Genomic DNA, 20,223 nt, shown 5'->3' on the forward strand with positions numbered 1-20,223 from the left:
AATACTTTGTTCCGAGCACTTTTAGAACTATCAACGACGCATATTTTTTCCAAAGAGCTCAAAGTTCTAACTCTCATAGTTAAAAAGATATTGGCATTTTTCTTCGAAAAATCACTTTTTTTTCAAAATGTCGTAGCTCAAAAAGGAGCAAATGGATTTTCAATCTCTCGGTTGCGTTGGAAAGATCGTACTCTGTTCTATTTATGGTGAAAAAACTGCAACATTTTTTGTTTAAAACTTTTTATTGAATTTTGAAAATGCGTTTTTTTTTCATGGAAAAGCAGTTGTAACTTTGAAAATCGATGAGATACAACTTTGGCGTCTTCGACAAAATTGTGAGTTTTTGTCTGCTCTAAAAGTGCCCAGAACAAAGTATTGCGAAAAAATCAACACATAAAATTATATTGAATAAAAACCGATTTTCATATGGAAAGCGGAACAATTTCAGCAAACTCGACTAGTCTTTGTTAGATAGATCGAAGTAACCATGTCGAAAATGTTTAAATTTGCTTATAGTCCAAAATTCGTCAATGAACTCAACTTAAAATGTGATTTTGAGCTGATTTTCATCAATTCATTTTTTAATTTCATCACTTCAATGTATGGATAGTGAAAATGTCAATCACTAGTATATGTTTATGTTAACGTAAAAGCGTTTCAAAGTTACATGATTTATAATATCTTATCATCATTGTGCCTAAATGGTGATGACAGTATAAATAAACATTGGTTCTAGAATTAAATGGATGACCATTTACCAAGCTACTTTGATCTATCTAACAAAGACGAGTTGAATTTGCTTTAAGTGTGTCATTTTTCATATGAAAATCTGTTTTTACTCAATACAATTTTATGTGTTGATTTTTTTTGCAATACTTTGTTCTGGGCACTGTTATAGCAGCCAAAAACTCACAGTTTTGTCGAAGACGCCAAGTTTGTATCTCATCGATTTTCAAAGTTACAGCTGCTTTTCCATGAAAAAAATCGCATTTTCAAAATTCAATAAAAAGCTTTAAATAAAAAAGGTACCTACAGTTTTTTCACCATAAATAGAACAGAGTACGATCTTTCCAATGCAACCGAGAGATTGAAAATCCATTCTTTTTTTTGAGATATGACTTTTTGAAAAAAAAGTGATTTTTCGAAGAAAAATGCCAATATCTTTTTACCTACGCGAGCTAGAACTTTGAGCTCTTTGGAAAAAATATGCGTCGTTGATAGTTCTAAATGTGCTCGGAACAAAGTATTTACTAAAAACGAACGAATTAAAAGATATTTCAGGAAAACTGAAAGTGATGGATCACCCTAACATGAATCTTTAAAAAAAATATAAGTAAGGAACCATAAGAGATAGAATAATGGTTTCTTCGGCAAACTTGCTCCAAATAAGTTCTTTTACAACTTTGTAGAACATTTTGCGAACGTACATAAAACTATTAAAAAGCAGATGTTTGGATCAGCGAAACTAGAGGGACCACCCTAATTTCACAATAATGAGAAAAAAGGTCGAAAAATAAGAAGAAACTTTCCCAAAGACACCATGTATCTAAAACTTATGGTTTAGGCACAAATATGTTTGTCTTCGTAAATACGGCTCTGGACCCATTGTGCATTGTGCACTGGTATCGGTCATGGGCCAATCGCTTCCAGTCGCCCTGCACGTTTACAGTCTTTAGGCCTTCCTCAACTGCAAAAAGCCAACGTGTGCGCGGCATTCCACGAAGCCGACGGACCCTTTCTAGTTCTCTGCTGTATATGACAATAGCTTGTCGTTCCTCCGGCACACGTGCTACGTGCCCAGCCTACCGTAACCTGCCGTGTTTTATTCGCTTCACTATATTCATCTGTCCTCGCAGTAGCCCTCTTAAGAGGTACGAACGGCCTGCCGGTTGATACCGGATGATGTCGATATCGTCTGTGAAGGAGCATATATATGCGACCACGTGACAATGGCTCCAATCCTTTGCACTTCAGCTCTGCTTATCGGCTCTTCCAGTGTTATGCTAAACAATAGGTAAATTTGAGAACGCATTTTCCTGCTTCAGTCGGTCTAAGGTTACGAACGATGGCGAAATTTCATCCGCAATCCGATCTACTTGGTTTTAATCCGTCAAGCGTCGTACGAATCAGTCTAATCGGCTTTGCTGGATAACCATTTCCGATCATAATCTGCCATAGCTTGTTTCTCTTCACTGAAGCGTACACTGCCTTCAAATCAATAAACAGAAGTTGCACTTCCGAAATTTATCGAGAATCTGCCGCAGGGTGAACGTCTGATCCGTCACTGAACCGCCCTCTCAAAAAACCCTCCTGATATTCGCCGACGAAGGACCCCTCGCCCCAGCCTGTTAAGCAGAATTCCGAACAAATTTTGTACACTGAATTCCTCTGTAGTTCGCGCACTCAAGTTGACGCCCTATCTTGGAAGAAGCTTGACCATGAGCTCGTCCATAAGACTTGTTGTTCTTCAGACTTGTAGTTGCTGTCTTGACAACGTTGAAGGTTCCACAACCTGTCTGTGGTCATCGAATTGAATCCTGTCTATCGTTCTTCCATTACCACCGTTCAACAATATCTCAAAGTTCTCTATCCACCTGGCAGCCACCATAATTGTCTTATCTGTCAACAAGTACCCATCATCATAGTCATTGCACATGACGGCCGAGTCCGGGAGAAGGTTCTGGTTTTTTTCCGAACGCCATTGACGGTTTCGTTAAACTTCCGCATATCATTCTGTTCCATACTCTCTTATGTGTGAGTGCGGCGAATTCGTTGTTTAGCTACTCTTGCTTCCCTTTATCGCTCCCTGTTCTGCCGGGTCCCCGACATCAGCATCCAGCTTCTGGGTACATTTTTCTCATCCGGTAACCTCTGCCATTTCTCATCGGATCACCCGTCAGGTCGTCTTTGAACAATGCCTGTCATCTCCCGCGCTTTCCCATAGAGAGTTGAGATTATCACTCTCGTTGATCTCACTTATCCGCTTGTCAGTGATAGTCTGCTACAGTATCGTCTGCTGAAAAACACTGGATGTTGAAACGCATCTCGATCGCTGATTCTTAGAGTGCGACACTGTTGATAACTGAGCTCGAATATTCTTAATTTTTTCTACTATTTTTGTTAAGAAATTCTTGAATAAATTTTTCCACAAATTCTTCTAAAATACATGGCGAAAAGTATTATAAAAATGACTATAAATTTCATTTTTTTTTAAAGAATGTTGTTCGAAATTCTTGCAAATATTCTTCGGAGAATCATGTCGTGACCTGAAATTCTCTTAGAGATTTCAACAAATTCCTCAACATGTCCGCTAGGAATTACCTTTCAGATCTACTGTCCTTAAAGCCTAATTTTGAAATTCATGTTTTTTTTTTCAAGAAAACATGTGGCTGTCTAGTTACTTCTTCTTCTTCTTTGTGGCATTACGTCCCCACTGGGACTTGGCCTGCCTCGCTTCAACTTAGTGTTCTTTGAGCACTTCCACAGTTATTAATTGAAGGGCTTTCTTTGCCTGCCATTGCATGAATTTGATTCATGACAATGATACACTATGCCCAGGGAGTCGAGAAAATTTTCCCGACCGGAACGGGAATCGAACCCGTCTAGTTACTACCGGCTCTGATTCGTATGCAGAGGGTCCTGAATTCAATCCCTGGCCCGTCCCTCCTACATTGTGTCTTTCTATATATTTTCTCCTTCCTCTCTATAACTCATGTACATTCACATGTCCGTAGCCATCGCTAGAGTAGAAAGGGGTTGAAAAAGTCGTTTCCCTTCGTTCCAAATTTCACAGCACAGCACACCTGACGCGGCAGGCGCCATTGTCGCCTAAAATATAAGATCAGCAACACTCACACACTGAAGATGCCTGCTCAGTCCCGAGCAGATATCTCATTGGTTCCTTGTGTGAGTGTAGCTGGTTTGGCGATACTCAAGTAACATCCGCATCCACGGGCGGTCAATCAAGCTTAAGCCCAACAAGTGGCTGTCCTCAAATTTCCAGATTGTACTGCAGAGTAGATAGTTTTTGATAGGATGATAAAATGTGATCTTAACAAAAAAAAAAACAACTTGAAGGAATCCTGTCATTGCCTTTCGCTGCCCAATTTCTGAAGGAGTTTAAGATCGAATTATGTAATTATGTCGAACATTTCCGTTTCAATAAACTGTCATTCATTAGTAACATCTTTAAACATGTTCTAAGCATTTGATTTGATTGATGGATAAAGCAAATTATTTGCATTTATCAATAGATTCTGCCCACGGTTCACTTATTCTACATTTCTTACAATTTGACCCGAATTGTTCAAGTTGTCCATGCCAATCAAACTCCTGCATCATTTACCTCTCATCCTTAACAAAAGTCTCTTGAGCAAAACGGTCCCCCAATCGTTAATCATCCCCACCAACAATAGCCCGTCGTCGTACCGTTGCGTTAACTGCCACAATTGTTGATTTTCTTCGCTCCAGTCGGTCGTGAAATCTCCACTCTCTGGAAGTGGATTATGAATGCAAACTGGATCAAATTACCAGATTTTATGCCTCCCGGTCGTCGCTGCTAGTTGCCACACCACACCTCAATGCCACTACTGATTACTGCCATGCCATGCCAGCGAGGTGGATCCTTGTCCCGTTTCCGCTAAATTGAACCTTTTAAATATTTTACAGAAATCAATTTCAATTATGGCACCCCTCACTCATCGCGCTCGCGCGCCGTTTTATGTGATTACGACCATCATCCATCGTCGTCGTCCTCTGCTCTGGTGAGATGTGGAATGGAGGGTGATGGATTGCAGAGGCGGCAGCGTTGTCTGTTTGTGTCTGGTTTGCTGCGGCAGGAACTCATCCTCAATCATCTGCTGGCACGTCGTCGATTCCATCCATAAGCAGGGGCTGAACAATGCAATTGATGGTTGGTGGGTATATGCGAACGGATAGGCAAAACGGTTTGGCGTTTGAAAGTCAACACTTCGACATGATGTTATCTGGGCTCTTACCCGGCATTTGTTCCGGTTGGACGACAACCGGAGCAGTAGCATTGGAAATTGGGATGGGTACCACCATGTTACAGAATGGCCTCAAGGGGGTGCCGTTTTGGTCGTGGTGTTTGTTACTGTCGGTATGACATGAGCGGAGATAAATTGAATTAATTTTCTGCACCTTCCAATCTGAAATGGACCGATTCGAGGAACGTCAATTCCCTGGACGGTACTGATAGGGAAGTTGTTGATTTTTGCATTAACCTATGCAACTGTGTTTAGTCTGAATAACAAAATACCTATTAAATACTGGACTGAATATTACCAAATAAAAACGATAAATAAAAAAAAAATCTAGTAAAAAAACATGTTGGGATTTCTGAAGAATTATGTGAAGACAGTAATAAGCCCTGTTGGTCCTCCAGCACTAACGCATATTACCCTGTTGTTAGATTATGCGACAGTGACTAAACGCATTCAGGACTCCTGAATCAGGAGACATGATAAATCAAGCTATTACACACAAATTTCTATTATGCTGTAAAAAGTATATGAAACCAATTCAGTAATTCAACTTACCGTATTCTCGACCGGCACCGAAATCGGCTGCACATGCTCCCTGCAGGTAAAAACGTACACCGCCTTCCCGTCCAGTGCCTGCTCCAAGCAGTACTCATTCGAGGCCAAAATCTTGCCCGAATCGATCGTCACCGAACCGGTGTCCTCCCGCAGATTTTCCGGCTTAAAATTTCCCGCTATCACGTGCTCCTTACAGGCCGGAAACCCAAAACTCAAATCCACGTGGGCAGACGTGACAATTTTGGCGCCATAACTCACGTGCGACTGATCCAACTTGGCGCAGGTCTGATTGAGCCGGTCATAGGCCAAATTCGGACCGCAGCACCGCCACACCGAACTGGTCTTCTCCGGCGCTTGCAACGAGTCCATTCCGTTATCCCGGGCGCACACCAAAGCCACCTTCTCGTCCACACAGTACTCCGGCGACGACACGAGCGTGTGCTTCTGGCTCAAGAACAGCGACCCATTGCCCATCAGCAGGATCTGATCCGTGGTGTACGCGGTCACTTTGCAACCCTCGGGCCGCTTGTTCTCCAGAAACTTCATGTGAACCGGAGCGTTACCAACGTCGGTGTAGATTTGGTTCTTCGCCGGGAGGAACACCTTGGGGACCCATTTGGCAATACCTCCTGCCACGCACAGTTGCTGCGTATCGTCGTAGTACTCTCCGACCCGGCAGCACTTGTTAATGTAGACCGGTTGCCGTTGAGCGGCTTCCACTGGCGGTGAAAGACACAGCAGCACAGTCGCCGTCGCCAAACCAACCGCAAGTAGGGCATGCATTTTTGGCGATGCAGACGACTTCGACAAGTGCAATCTTTTCTCTTTCATCTCTCGGTGCGAGCGAGTGTCTGACTTTCTCGAACTTGACCGCGTTCCTAGCAGACAGAAGAAGGTGTCTTTCTTGTTTCGATGGCTTCTTTCTCTCACGATTCGGTTTTTTCTTTGTGTTGCCCTTCTCTGCGAATAGGAATATACCGATTTATATAAAGTCGTTTGGCATAAATGGCAGTTGGTATAATGTCGTTTGGATGAACGGTTGTGTAGCACAATGATTTAAACTTCGGCTTTCGGCAACATCAAACTTCTGAACTGAATTGAAGAAATGTCTGAAGGGACTCCTAGATGAATCTATGAAAGAATTTCTAAAGGAATCCTACTAGAAGAAGAATCCTTGACGGAATCCCTGGAGGTATTCCTGAGCGAACTCTAGAGAGAATCTCTGAAGCAGATCCTGAGGGTGTCTCTGAAAAAATCTGGAGGATTCACTGAAGGAACTCCTAGAAAAATCACAAAAGAAATTTCAAGTAGAATTGCTGGGATAACTTCAAGAGGAATCCCCAAAGAAATTCCAAGAAGAATTCCTGCAGAAATCCACGAAAGAGTTCCTGGACAAATCTTAAAGGAATTTGAGTGGCAATCCCTGAGGGAGCTCCTGAAGAAATTTCTTCAACAATTCCAGGAAAAATCTTTCAAAAAAATCTAGGAAAAATCCCTGAGAAAGTTCTTGTCTCCGCAAAATTCCGGAAAGTATTCTTGCACAACACTGAAGGAGTATCTGAACGATTCCCTGAAGGATTTTTTTAAGGAATCCTCCAAGGAATTCCTGGAAATATCCCGCAACGAATTCTAGCAGAAATCCCTAAAAGAATTCTTGGACATATCCCTGAAGAAGTTCCTTAAGAAATCCCTCAAGGAATTCCATAAAAAATCCTTCATGGAGCTCCAAGAGAAATTGCTCAAAGAATTCCAGGGTAAATCTCTGAAGGAATTCCTAAGAAAAAACCTGGAGGAAACCAAGATGAACTTCCTTACGGAATATTTAAAAATCTTCTACACGAATCCTTGAATGAACTCCAGGAAAAATCCCTGTCGGAACATCTAGAGGAATGTCTGAAGAGATTTCTGAATGAATCCCTGGAAAATATCCTCAATAAACTCCTGATAGAATTTCTGGAGGAATTCTTAATCAATTTTCCGGAGAATTTATGAACTCCAGGAGAAACACCTGATAAAGTTTTTTTTAAGAAATCCATGAAGAAATTAGCAGATTTTCTTGATTCCTGAAAAATCCTGGATAAACCTAGGAAGAAGTTCGTGGAAAACGCACTGAAGGAGTTCGTAGAGAAATCCCTGAAGGAGTTCCTGGAGAAATTCCTAAAGGAATTTCTTGAGAAACCCATCAAGAAATGCCAGAGAAAATCCACGCAACATTTTGATGACCAATTAGCCTTGTAAAGGTTTTCAGAACCGCCATAAAACCTTATACCGTTTATTTTTGTTTTATGATGATTCTAAGAATCTCTCCTAGTCTATTAGACTATAAAATGTTACTTAGCAATCCTTCAAGCAGCTCCAAAAGAAATTACTTCAAGTTTTCCAAGAGAATTCTTGAAAAAAAAAATCTTGGAGGAATTTTTGAAGAAAGTTCTAGAGATATCATCGAAAAATCTCTTCTCTGGGTAAAATTCCTGAATGAGCATCTGGAGAAATCGTGAAAGAATTCAAGTAGAAATCTCCGAGGAAGTTCCTGAAGAATTCTCTCCAACAATTCTAGGAGAAATATTGCGAAGAATTCCAGGAAAAATCCCTGAAGTGGAATTTCAGAAAGATTTCCGGCGCAAAATACTGAAGGAGTTTCTGGAGGAATCCCTAAAGGAGTTTACGAAGGAATCCTCCAAGGAATTCCAGGAAATATTTCACAATGAATTCTAGGAGTAATCCCTAAAGGAATTCTTGGAGAAATCCAATGAAGAAATCCTTCATGGAACTCCAAGTGAAATTCCTCAAAGAATTCCAGGGTAAATCACTACAGGAATTCCTGGAGAAATCCCCGGAGTAAACCAAGATGAATTTCCTGGATAAATACCTTGAGGAATTCCTGGAGGGATCTTTAAAAGCTCTCCTACAAGAATCCTTGAATGAACTCCAGGAGAAATCCCTAATGGAAGTTCTAGAGAAATGTCTAAGGGAGTTCCTGAATGAATCGCTGAATAAATTGCTGAACGAATCCCTTCGGAGAATGATTCGGGGAATTCCTGAACAATTTCCTCAATAAACTCCTGATGGAATTCTTGGAGGAATTCTCAATTATTTTTCTGGAGGAATTCATGGATGAACTCCAGGAGAAACACCTGATGAAGCTTTTAAAGAAATCTACGGAGGAACTCGCGACTGAACCCTTGAAGAAACCCCGGAAAAACTTGCTGTATGAATCTCCGAAGAAAATACTTCCTTAATTTCTGAAAAATCCGGGAAAAATTTTTGAAGATATTCTTGGAGAAATTCCAGAAGAGGTTCGTAGAGGAACTCCTGTAGAAGTTCCTGGAGAAATCCCTGAAGGAGTTCCTTGAAAAATCTCTTAAAGAATTCCAGAAGAAATCCTTCATGGAGCTCTAAGAGAAATCCTTCAAATAATTACAGGGTAAATCCCTGAAGGAATTCCTGGAAAAAAAAAATAAGTTGAACTTCCTGGATGAATACCTTAAGGAATTTCTGGATGAATCTCCAAAAGATCTACTATAAGGATCCTTGAATGAACTCCAAGAGAACTTTTAGAAGAATGTCTGAAAGAATTTCTAAATGAATCCCTGAAAAAATTGCTGCAGGAATTGCTCAAAAAATACCTCGAGGAATTTTTGAAAAAATTTTTAAACTCCTGATGGCGTTCCTGGAGGAATTCACAATTATTTTTTTGGGGGATTTTGTGAATGAACTCCAGGAGAAACACCTGATGAAGCTTTTAAAGAATTCCATGAAGGAACTCGCAAACGAACTCCTGAATAAACCCCGGAAAAACTTGCTGTATGAAACTCTGAAGAAATTCCTTTCCTCATTCCTGAAAAATCCTGCAGGATTTTTTAAAGAAATTCCTGGAGAAATCCCTGACGGAGTTCGTAGAGAGATCCCTGGAGTTTCTTGAATAATCCCTCAAGAAATTCAAGAGGAAACCCAAGTAACATTTCGATGGCCAATTAGTCTTGTAAAGGTTTTCAGAACCGTCATAAAACCTTATACCTTTTATTTTTGTTTTAAGCACCTCTCCTCGTTCTTTTAGACTATAAAAAGTTACTTAGGAATGCTTCAAGGAGCATCAAAAGAAATTCCGCTGAGAATTTCAGGAAAAATCCCAAAAATATTCTTAGAGAATCTTTGAAAAAAAAAACCTGAAAGAATCACCGAAGAATCTCTGAAAGACTTCCTGAAGAAATTTCTGAATAAGTTGCTGGAGAAATCTCTGGAAGAAGTTTCTAAAAGAAACTCTAAAGGAGTTACTGAAAAAATCTTTCCTGCAATTTCAGGAGAAATCTGTTGAAGAATTCAAGGAAAAACTCATGAAGGATTACAAGAAGAAATTCCTGTAGTACTTCCAAGATGAATCCTTTAAGAAACATCTGAAGAAATTTCTGAAGGAGCTCCTGGAAGAATCCCTCAATGAATTCCAGAAAATCCTCAATGAGCTCGAGGCAAAATACCTCTAAGAATTCCTAGAGGAATTCCTTGAGAAATCCCTGAAAGAGCTCGTAGAAACACCCCTGAAGGAGTTCCATTCCTTGAGAAATCCCTCAAGAAATTCTAGAGGAAGCCCAAATAACATTCTGGTGGCCAATTACTCTTGAAAGCGTTTTCAGAACCGTCAGAAAACCTTATACCTTTCATTTTTGCTTTATGATGGTTCTAAAAACCTCTCCACCTCTATTTTACTATGAAATGTTACTTGGAAATCCTTCAAGGAGCTCCAAAAATGATTCCTCTAAGAATTTCAGGAGAAATCCCAAAAATCGTGGAGAAATCTTTGAAGATAGTCCTGCAAGAATCATCGAAAAAAAAAGTTCCAAGAGAAATCTCTGAATGAGTTGCTGGAGAAGTCTAGTAGTTTCTGTAGGAATCGAAGGTGATACTGAAAATATCTTTCCAGCAATTACAGGAGAAATTTCTTCAGTAATTTCAGGACAAATCTCTTAAAAATTCAAGGAAAAATCCCTGAAGGATTTCAAGAAGAAATTCCTGTAGCTCTTTCTAGATAAATCCTCGAAAAAAAACTTCTGGAGAATCACTGAAGAAGTTGCTAGAAGAATCCCTCAAGAAATTCCAGAAAAAAAAATCCTCAACGAACTACAGGCTAAATACCGATAAGAATTCCTCTAAGAATTGGGGGAATTCCGGGGGAATTCTTGGAGAAATCCTGGATAAAGAGATCCTTAAAAAATACATCAAGTGGTTCCTGGAAAAATCCCTGAAGAAATTTAATGAGAAATGGCTGATGCACTTCTTGGAGAAATGTCTCCAGCAATTACAGAAGGAGGAATTTCAAAGATTTCCAGAAAAAACAATCCTGAAGCAATTTCTGGAGGAATTCAAGCAGAAATTCTTCCCCTGAAAATTCGTGGAGAAATCACAGAAGGAATTTCTACACTCTGGAGGAACCCATAAAAGAATGTGTGAATGAATTTCTCAAGGAGTGCCAGGGAAAAACCCACAATGAATTCTAGGAGAAATTGCTGAAGGACTTCCTGCAGAAATCCCTGAAGAGTCCTGGAGAAATCTCTGAAGAGGTTCCTGCAGAAATCCCTGAATGAATTCCAGAAGAAATCCATAAAGGAATTGAAGAGAAATCCTTGAAGAAATCCATAGAAGAATCCCCCCAGAATGTGCTCTGGGAAGAATCCCTGATGGAATTCCTGGAAAAAATCCTCAAGGAACTTCAAGAGGAATTCCTCAAAAAAATCCAGGAGAAATCTCTTAAGGAACTACTAGACAAATTTTCTGGACGAGTCTCTTGAGGAACTGCTGGAGAAATCCCTGATGAAATCTCTATGGGAAACCATGAAGAAATTAATGGATGAATCCCTTACGGAATTCGTGGAGAAATCAAAGAACAAATTCCTGGAGGATCTCTGAAGGAATTACTAGAGATATGGTTGAGTTTATTTCCTGAAGAACCTTCTGGAGGAATCCCTAAATAAATTTTGGAAGATGGATTGGTAGATTTTCTTCTGGAGAAGCACTACTCTGCGGACGAGCGTTGTTTTGAGCTTGCTAACACATTTATTTATTGAACGTCCTCTATACTGCTAGAGCAACATCTGAAGGGAAAATCATCTGGCATCTCTCCTCCAGAGGAATCCCTAGAAAATTGTTTTGAAAAAAAACCTGCAGAAATACTTAGAGGAATGTCTGAACAAATCCATGCAGGAATTCCTGAAAAAATCTCTAAAAAAATACGTACAGATATTCCTAGAGAATTTTCTGAAGAAATCCCTGCAGGAATCCCTAGAAAATCCCTGGGGAAATCCTCCGGCAAACTTCTGGATAAATTCTGCTAGAAAATCCCTGGAAAAGCTCATAAGAAATTCCTGGATTATTCCCCGGAAATATTCCTGGAGAAATTTGTGAAATAATTTCTTCAGAAAATCCGTCCATAAATCGCAAGACAAATCCTCATAGAAATTCATGGATAAATCGCCGGGATTTCTGGAGAAATCTGTGAAGAAATTCCTAGAAAATATCTGAATAAATCCCAAAAGGAATATCTGGGGTTCCTAGGAATCCTTACGGAAATTCCGACAAGAAACCATAGAGATATCTCTGGGAGAATCTATAGAAGATTTCTCTGAGTAACTTGTAGAAAAAACCCTGGATAAATCACTGAAAGAATTCCTGGAGTTACTTATAGAAAAAAAACCCTGGTGAAATCTATGAGAGAATATGTAAATTAGGCTCTGGAAAAACCTGAATAAATTCTTAAAGGAATGTCTGAACAAGTTCATGTAGGAATTCCTGCAGAAACCTCTGAAGGAATACCTAGAGGTATCTCTAGAGAAATTTCCTTAGGCATCCCGATAGGAAATCCTAGAAAATCCCCGGAAAAAACTTTTCGGGAAACTTCTGTATATTCCCGGAAAAATCTCTGAACGAATCTTTGCTAGAAAATCTCTGGAGAAATTCCTAAGAAAATTCCTGGATTAGTTCCAATAAATCTGTGTAATAATCTCTAAAAATCCTGCATATATTGCAAAAGAAATTCCTGGATAAATTCCCGAAATAATTCCTGGAGAAAAATATTGGAAATGCCTGAAGAAATTCCCGAAAGGATTTCTAGAGAAAACTTAGGAGAAATTCCTAGAAAATATCTGAATAAATCCCATGACGAAAATCTGGAGGACTCTCTAGAGAAATTCCTAGAGGAATCCTTGCGGATATCCCGACAAGAAATCCTGGAGGAATCTCTGTAAGGATCTGCAGAAGATTTCTCTGAGTAATTCGTAGAATAATCCCTGGATAAATCACTGATGGAATCCCTGGAGAAATCTCTTTGGAATCCCTGGTGAAATCTATGGAGGAATATGTAAATTAGGCTCTGGAAATATCCTTCAAAAAAACCTAAAGAAATTCTTGGAGGAATGTCTGAACAAATTCATGTAGGAATTCCTGCAGAAATCTCTGAAGGAATATCTAGAGGTATCCCTAGAGAAATTTCTGAAGAAATCCCTGCAGGAATCCCTGTAAAATCCCTGGACAAAATTTTCGAAGAACTTCTGGATGAATTCCCGGTAATAATCTTGGAGAAATCTCTGAACGAATTTCTGCCAATGAATTCCTGGAGAAATTCCTAAGCAAATTTCTTAAATTATCCTCGTCAATATTCCTGGAGAAATAAACTCTGGAGGAAACTCCAGAAAGTTCTTGTATGGATTGCAAGAGAAATTCATGGATAGATTCTCGGAGAAATTTCTGGAAAAATTGCTTCGAAATGCCGGAAGATGTTCTCGGAGGAATATCTGGAGAAATCTGTGAAGAAATCCTTAGAAAATACCTGTATATATCTTTAAATGAATACCTGGAGGATTCCCTAGAAAAATCCTCAGAGAAATCCTTGTGGAAATCCCTGGAGAAATTTCTGGAAGACACTTTAGAGGATTCCTCTGAGTAATTCGTAGAATAATCCCTGGATAAATCACTGAAGGAATCCCTGGAGAAAACTATAAAGCAATCCCTAATGAAATCTATGAAGGAATATATAAAGGAGACTCTGGGAGAGTCCCTAGAGAAATCCTTAGAGGAATCCTTTCAGAAATCCAGAAAGGAATTCGTAGAAAAATGCTTGGGTAAAATCCTGAAAACCATCCTACACAAATTATTAGATGAAGCTCAGGAGAAATTCTTAAAAAATCCTTGAAGAAATTCTGTCTCATGACGACAGTAAAAACAGTCTACAGCGTGTCCGGATGACCACAGCCTTACTTTTGTAAGGAATGCTGTCTTATGACGACAATAAAAACAGTTCACAGCGAGTCCGGATGACCGTACCTTTACTTTTGTAAGAAATTCTGCCTCATGGCGACAGCAAAAACAGTCTACAGCGTGTCCGGATGGTCGCATCCTTACGTTTTTAAGAAATTCTGTCTCATGGCGACAGAAAATACAGTCCACAGCGCGTCCGGACGACCGCACCCTTACTTTTGTAAGAAACTCAGTCTCATGGCGACAATAAAAACAGTCCACAGCGCGTCCGGATGACCGCACCCTTGCTTTTGTAAGAAATTCTGTCTCATGACGACAGTAGAAACAGTCTACAGCGCGTTTGGATGACCGCACCTTAACTTTTGTAAGAAATTCTGTCTCATGACGACAGTAGAAACAGTCCACTGCGCGTCCGGATGACCACATTCTTACTTTTGTAAGAAATTCTGTCTCATGGCGACAGTTGAAACAGTCTACAGCGAATTCTGTCTCATGGCGACAGTTGAAACAGTCTACAGCTCGTCCGGATGACCGCACGCTTACTTTTGTAAGAAATTCTATCTCATGGCGACAGTAAAAACAGTCTAAAGTGCGTCCAGATGACCGCACCTTTACTTTTGTAAGAAAGTCTGTCTCATGGTAAAAACAGTTCACAGCGTGTCCGGATGACCGAAGTCTTACTTTTGTGAGAAATCATGTCTCATGGCGACAGCAAAAACAGTCGATAGCGTGTCCGGATGACCGTACTCTTACTTTTGTAAGAAATTCTGATTCATGGCGATAGTAAAAACAGCCCACAGCAGGTCCGGATGAGCGCACGACCTTCAGTTCAAATTGTTTCGCCTTTTGGACATAGAAGACGCGTCGGACAACCGTCAGAATGAATTATTTCTCGAACTGCGAGATGAAAGCCAAGTCGCAAAATGGTCAAAATAAACCGTTTCTCAGTTTGTATGATAGGAAACGCGTCAGGCAACCATCAGAATGAATCGTTTCTTGATGTTGGATGGAAGATGACTTCGCTATTTTATGGATTTTTTTTAAACAAACAGTCAGAGCCACCAACATAACCAATATGCCAAACGACTTTATACCAAACAACCCCACATCCCACCCCTTCAGCACTCATTAACTACATTTAATTCACTATATACGCACTTTTTTTTTGCTTGCTTGCTCGCTTTTCTTTTCTCTTTTAATTCATCGCACACCTGACGACACCGACAGACAGTGCTCTGTCGTTACCGCGCACTACCTACTACGAGTACTGCAGCAGCTACAACACTTCTTCCACCTGGTTCTTCAGAATTCCCTTCACCATAATGCACTTGTTGGTGATCATTTTCTACTTTCTATTACCACGCTTTTATTGCTTCGAATAGCTCATTTTTCCGCACTCTTTCTTCTTTCTTTTTTTCTTTCTTCTTTGGCACTACACCTCAAACGGAAACAAGCACTTGCCGCAAATATTTTGCCGGTTTCTTCACCACTCTTCTTCTTCTTCGTCTCAAGTAAAATCGTGATTCTTGGCCAAGGTTCGCGACTTTGGAGCGCGACGTCACGTTCCGCCAACCAACAGCCAGGCAGCCGGCGATAATTAAACACAATAAATCAGCTGCCCAACCATGTACGGAGGCTTCTTCCTATGGTGTGCTGATGTCTGATGCATTCCAGCAGACTTGGCCAGTCTTCTCCGGCTCCGTTAGATACCGGCGTGCAAAAAAAACTGTGCAACTTTAAACTGTGCGGTGGTCAGTCTTACATTCTCTGGTACTAGCTGAGGAAGAGATAGAAACGAGAAGAAAAAAACCTATTTTAATTATCTATTCAGAAGTGATTCTAAGTTGTTATGGCACGAGAGCTGAGAGTGTGTGATTCTCTGATGTCGGGAAGTGTGGTTCAATTAAAGGCGATCTAATCGCGTAGACGTGTCTCGTGGTAGCCAGGACAGAAGCAACAAGTTGAACAGCTGATGTTTCTGTCGAGATATATAATTGAAATAGGAGACAAGCTAACAAACTCGACCAGGAGGGATTCGAACTTACGACTTCATGTCAATAGTCCGACGCGTTAACCAACTAAGCTACAGAACCATTTACGTTTTTACGGGAAAAGAATCTACTTTGAATCAACCAAAATCACGAAAGAAGGCACCTAGGTAAACTCACTTATAAATAATCACAATTCTTCATCCGATGTACAACCCTGAACAACTTCCAACAAACGACAATATCCTAACAAGTACGTAAACCACGCGTTCACCCCTCGTCGTGAACGCAAACTATGTTAACCGATCGACTATTAAGGTGGGACAGAACCATCGGTTGCACAGATAAATGCATTTTATAAGCGAGAACAACAAGTCCTCGGTACTGCACTGCTGCATGCATGCATGAATATGTCCCGAAAATTCGGACGTACCCGTATGCCATGCTGCTGCAATCAGCGTACGGATCCCGCCGATACGTATAAGCCTCCAGTCAGTAGCCGGCATTCCAGAATGGTGGTCATGCGCAGGTCCTTGTTTTGTTTGCCGAAACACATTTTGGAACGCACGAACGAACGAACGGTCCTCTGCTGTTCGTCGTCGCCGGTGATGAATAAACAGAATCAACTACTACTACTCTTCATCAAAGCGGCAGCTCCCGGCACAGTTACGCAGAACAAAACGGACAACAGACGACCGACGGACGATTGGTGGTGATGCTGCGTAGGACATGTTCAACGAGCTCATTCATATCAACAGAGCGAAGGTGTTGTTTGTTCCTGTTTAGTAGTGCGATGGGACGGGTTTGGACAGGGAGCCGACGAATGGCAGGAATGGCATGATGAAGTTATAGTGTCTTCGATGTCCTGATATGGGTTGATGAAGTGCATTTTTGCAACGAATGTAGTTTGACAATATTGCATGCATTGGTCGTTATGAAGCTGATAAAGTTAGAAGACTTTTCTAGTCGCTAAGTGTTAGCGTTTCACTTCTGATGAAGTGTTGAGTGTAACAAAGAAATAATGATAACGTAAACTTCCACAGCCTCTTATAACTTACTAAATGAATAAAATATGTGGGACTTGGTTTGATCCCCAGTTCCGGCGCATGCAACTTATTGTCTGGCGAGCATTGGCGCTTAAGCATAGGCTTTTGAGCCAGGGCATGAGGCAGAAGTTCCAATGTCCAATCCCAAGAAAAAGAGCTTTAATGGAGTGACATTAGCTTTCTAAGCCACGTCACTCCCAACGTTTTTACTTCACATTTTTCATCATATATTATATGGAGCGGCTGACAAGATATCGTCGTTCTATGATTTTGTTCAATTGTGTTCTATGACGCTGCACAGTAGGACTGATCGCTTCAATACTAATAATGCATTTTATGTTTGATACCATACTAGTATTGAAAATAACAAGAAAAAGATAAAAGTAGTCGATTTTATAATTTTCCAGGATTCTTCTAAGAGATGGCCGTGTATGTGTTAACTAGACTAGACTAGGCAAGTCATTCTTCCCTCACAACGAGCGTAGTGGTGTAATCTACGCTTTTCATTCATATGCAGAAGGACTTGGGTTCAATACCTAAACTTTTTATCAATCTATGCACTATCTATCTTCTCCACATATACAATGCATGTAGGTATAAATATTCGTATCGATCGCTATAACCTGAAACGGGTTTAAAAATCCATTTGCATGCCTCCTTACTTCATAGCACATTATAATCAATGTATCAATGTAATCAATGTCAAAATGGCCTGAGATTTTTAAGATATTTTGAGGTTAGGTTTTTTTTTATTCTTAATCACTTAACACAATTTACAGCTCTATTGTCCACTAGGGCACTACGTGAGCGATTTCAATTGACAGCTGTACCTACAGTATTGTACCGAGCCTAGCTGTATTCTATTATACTTTATCGAACTGGTTGCCTTTCTGCTACTTTCACTTTTCTACTCTACATGGTAGAATGATGAGCACAAGGATGATGGGTGGCCGTTGTTCCTTTCCAGTCCGATTGGGGGTCCATTATGAGTAGTAATTCACCGATGTCCAGGTATCCGGGTCCGTTTGAGCCATGGGGCTCAGAAGAGGGTCAGTATCAGCCGCTCTCGGTGAAGAGCAACTGACGAAAAATTGCAAGTGCCGGGGCTGGGAATCAAACCCATGACCATCCGCATATGAAGCGAACGTGTGACCAACTACGCCACGGGCCCCGGCGAGGTTAGGTTTATCGGTTTAATGAATAATCACAACTTCCTCCCCCATTTCCACATTGATCAGCAATCTGACGCAGCAAGCGCCATTCTCGTCTGAAAATAGATAGATCACCAACACTCGTACACTGAAAATGTTTGTTAATACAAGGCTGTCATTTAAGTGATTCCTTGTGTGAGTGTAACTGATTTGGTGAGACAGAAGTAACGTCTACGAGCGGTTAATCCAGGTGTTACCTTCTCTTTCTTAATCCAGGTGTTACGTTCTCCACCTCTTTCAGAAGCCTTGGAGTGTGTGCTGAGTGACTGCGATGTCCTGCAGGTTGCCGATCGACGTATGCAAATAGTTCTCGTTTGGTATTGCTGGTAACGTTGATCCTACCAGAAAGTGTCCAGGGGTCTATGGCAGCAGATCCTCGGAGTCATCGGAAATCTAGGTTCGCGTTTCGTCACAACTCGCTATGCGGTTCTGCCAAGTGAATGATTAGTGAGAAAGGAATCGTATCATCAAAGACCGGTGCAAGTGTAACGCAGAGATGGATTTGAACTACCTAACATCGGAGGAGATAGACTTTCAAAAAAAAATGGAGTATAAGATTTCATGACTGCAATAGCTGCTGGACAAAGAGCAAAATGGATCATCAGCACCAAAATATTCATCACATGTGGTTTCAGACATGGACAGCATGTACCACTGCTAAACAACAATTTTGCCAATTTTTCACGCTCTAGATGCAGCTTTTAAGCAGCACCATGAATCTCAGACTCTACAGCTACACTACCAAGTCAGGCTCTCGCTTATTACCGAAGCCACGTTTTTGGACGAAGCCAAAAAATCATTAACAAAAATATTTACAACGCTGTGCAGCAAATTGACGATTTCCTGAACGTCAAAAATACAGAACATCAGAACGACGCAAAAAAACCCAGATGATCCTCCTAGCGATCCGGAGACAATGCAATGGATGGCACAGCTGCAATCGAGCTACGACGAGGCAGATAAGCAGCAAAAAGTGTTACAACAAGGTCAGGACAACGCATTTTCGACTATGCAGCAGAAGCAACAACCATCTCACACACACAACAAGTGAACTCGACTCCAACAAAATCACAGCATAAACACGGTTTGTCTCAGCTATATTCGCTACATGCTTTAGTATCCAACCCTATAAGGACTACAGCAGCAGCAGCAAACAGAACAGCAAAGCTTTCAACCAAATCAGCGTTGAATGGCAGTTACAACGCTATGGAATGACAATTACAACAGTAACAGCAACAAAGCGTTGCAACAATGCAACAACAAGACTATGCTCCAAACTATATGTACGTATGGATCCATTTCGGGATATTGGGGGCTTGAAAACCAAAGAGAATCTGGAATACCTCAGGAACCTCGATGAATCGGCCTTACTCCACTGGTAGCAGTTACGTACAGGTCCAACACACTCAGATCATCCCAGATCAACTGGTCAATTTTAATCGTTTCTCACAACCAGTGCACAAATGGCCCTTTGAATACGCCGGCGAGAGCAACATCGCTAAGTTCGCGGTCACAAAGGGCATGAACGATCAAGCATTATTGCTTCGTTCGATCAAGCTTTTGTTGAAGGGTGATGCTCTTCAGTAGTACACGTGGTCATACCTTGATCTTACGACTTGGGAAAACTTTACAAGAGTATCTGTCACCCAACTACTCAGAGATTGTAAAACTTTGGTAAAACTGGATCTGTACTTGCGCTTCCACGGTTCAAACAAACTTTTCACGAACTTGTATAGAGATCTGGTAGTGGACTTTGAGTCTTTTGCTCCGATTACTGAATCTTAGAAACCGTTCATCTTAGAATCCCTTTTAAACTCAGTTTACTCAATAATCGCTTTAGCATCCCGCTCGGGTAGACTTCGAGATTTAGTATCAGTTTGCAAGGATTTTGAAGTTTCACGCTCCTATACCATACAGGGACGAGCTTCTACAGCAGCGCGAACACCAGGTCCTCGAACGGCAGTCTCTAATCGAATCGATTGCAATTCAGTCAACAACAAGAATTGCTTCTCCATGAACAGGCAACTACGTGGCACAGCACAATTCAACATGATAAAGCTGAACTGAGACAGCGAATAAGATTCGGATTTGAGGAACATCAGAGAGCGACAGACAATCCAGCAAGACATCGCTATCCGAAATGAATTGGCAATGAACATGGTCGAAGAAGTGAACG

The 20,223-nt window shown here is 40.8% G+C and overlaps 1 protein-coding gene across 6 annotated transcripts in view; it reads right to left on the minus strand.

Annotated features, from left to right (window-relative positions):
• The window catches only part of LOC109429573 (probable G-protein coupled receptor Mth-like 1), a 427,950-nt gene that overhangs the window by 383,211 nt on the left and 24,516 nt on the right, over window positions 1–20,223 (minus strand). For 4 of the 6 annotated variants that reach the window (XM_062849258.1, XM_062849261.1, XM_062849260.1 and 1 more), the window contains 2 exons: window positions 14,961–15,579; window positions 5,559–6,518 (listed from right to left, as the gene is read on the minus strand). In XM_062849258.1, coding sequence (XP_062705242.1) covers window positions 5,559–6,389 — 831 coding nt within the window. In that variant the 5' untranslated portion in view covers window positions 6,390–6,518; window positions 14,961–15,579. Of the gene's footprint in view, window positions 1–5,558; window positions 6,519–14,960; window positions 15,580–15,970; window positions 16,120–20,223 lie in introns of those variants that run through there. The other 2 variants (XM_062849262.1, XM_062849259.1) reach the window with 2 other exon arrangements.

Source organism: Aedes albopictus, chromosome 2 (genome assembly GCF_035046485.1).
Source record: "Aedes albopictus strain Foshan chromosome 2, AalbF5, whole genome shotgun sequence".
Classification (NCBI taxonomy): domain Eukaryota; kingdom Metazoa; phylum Arthropoda; class Insecta; order Diptera; family Culicidae; genus Aedes; species Aedes albopictus.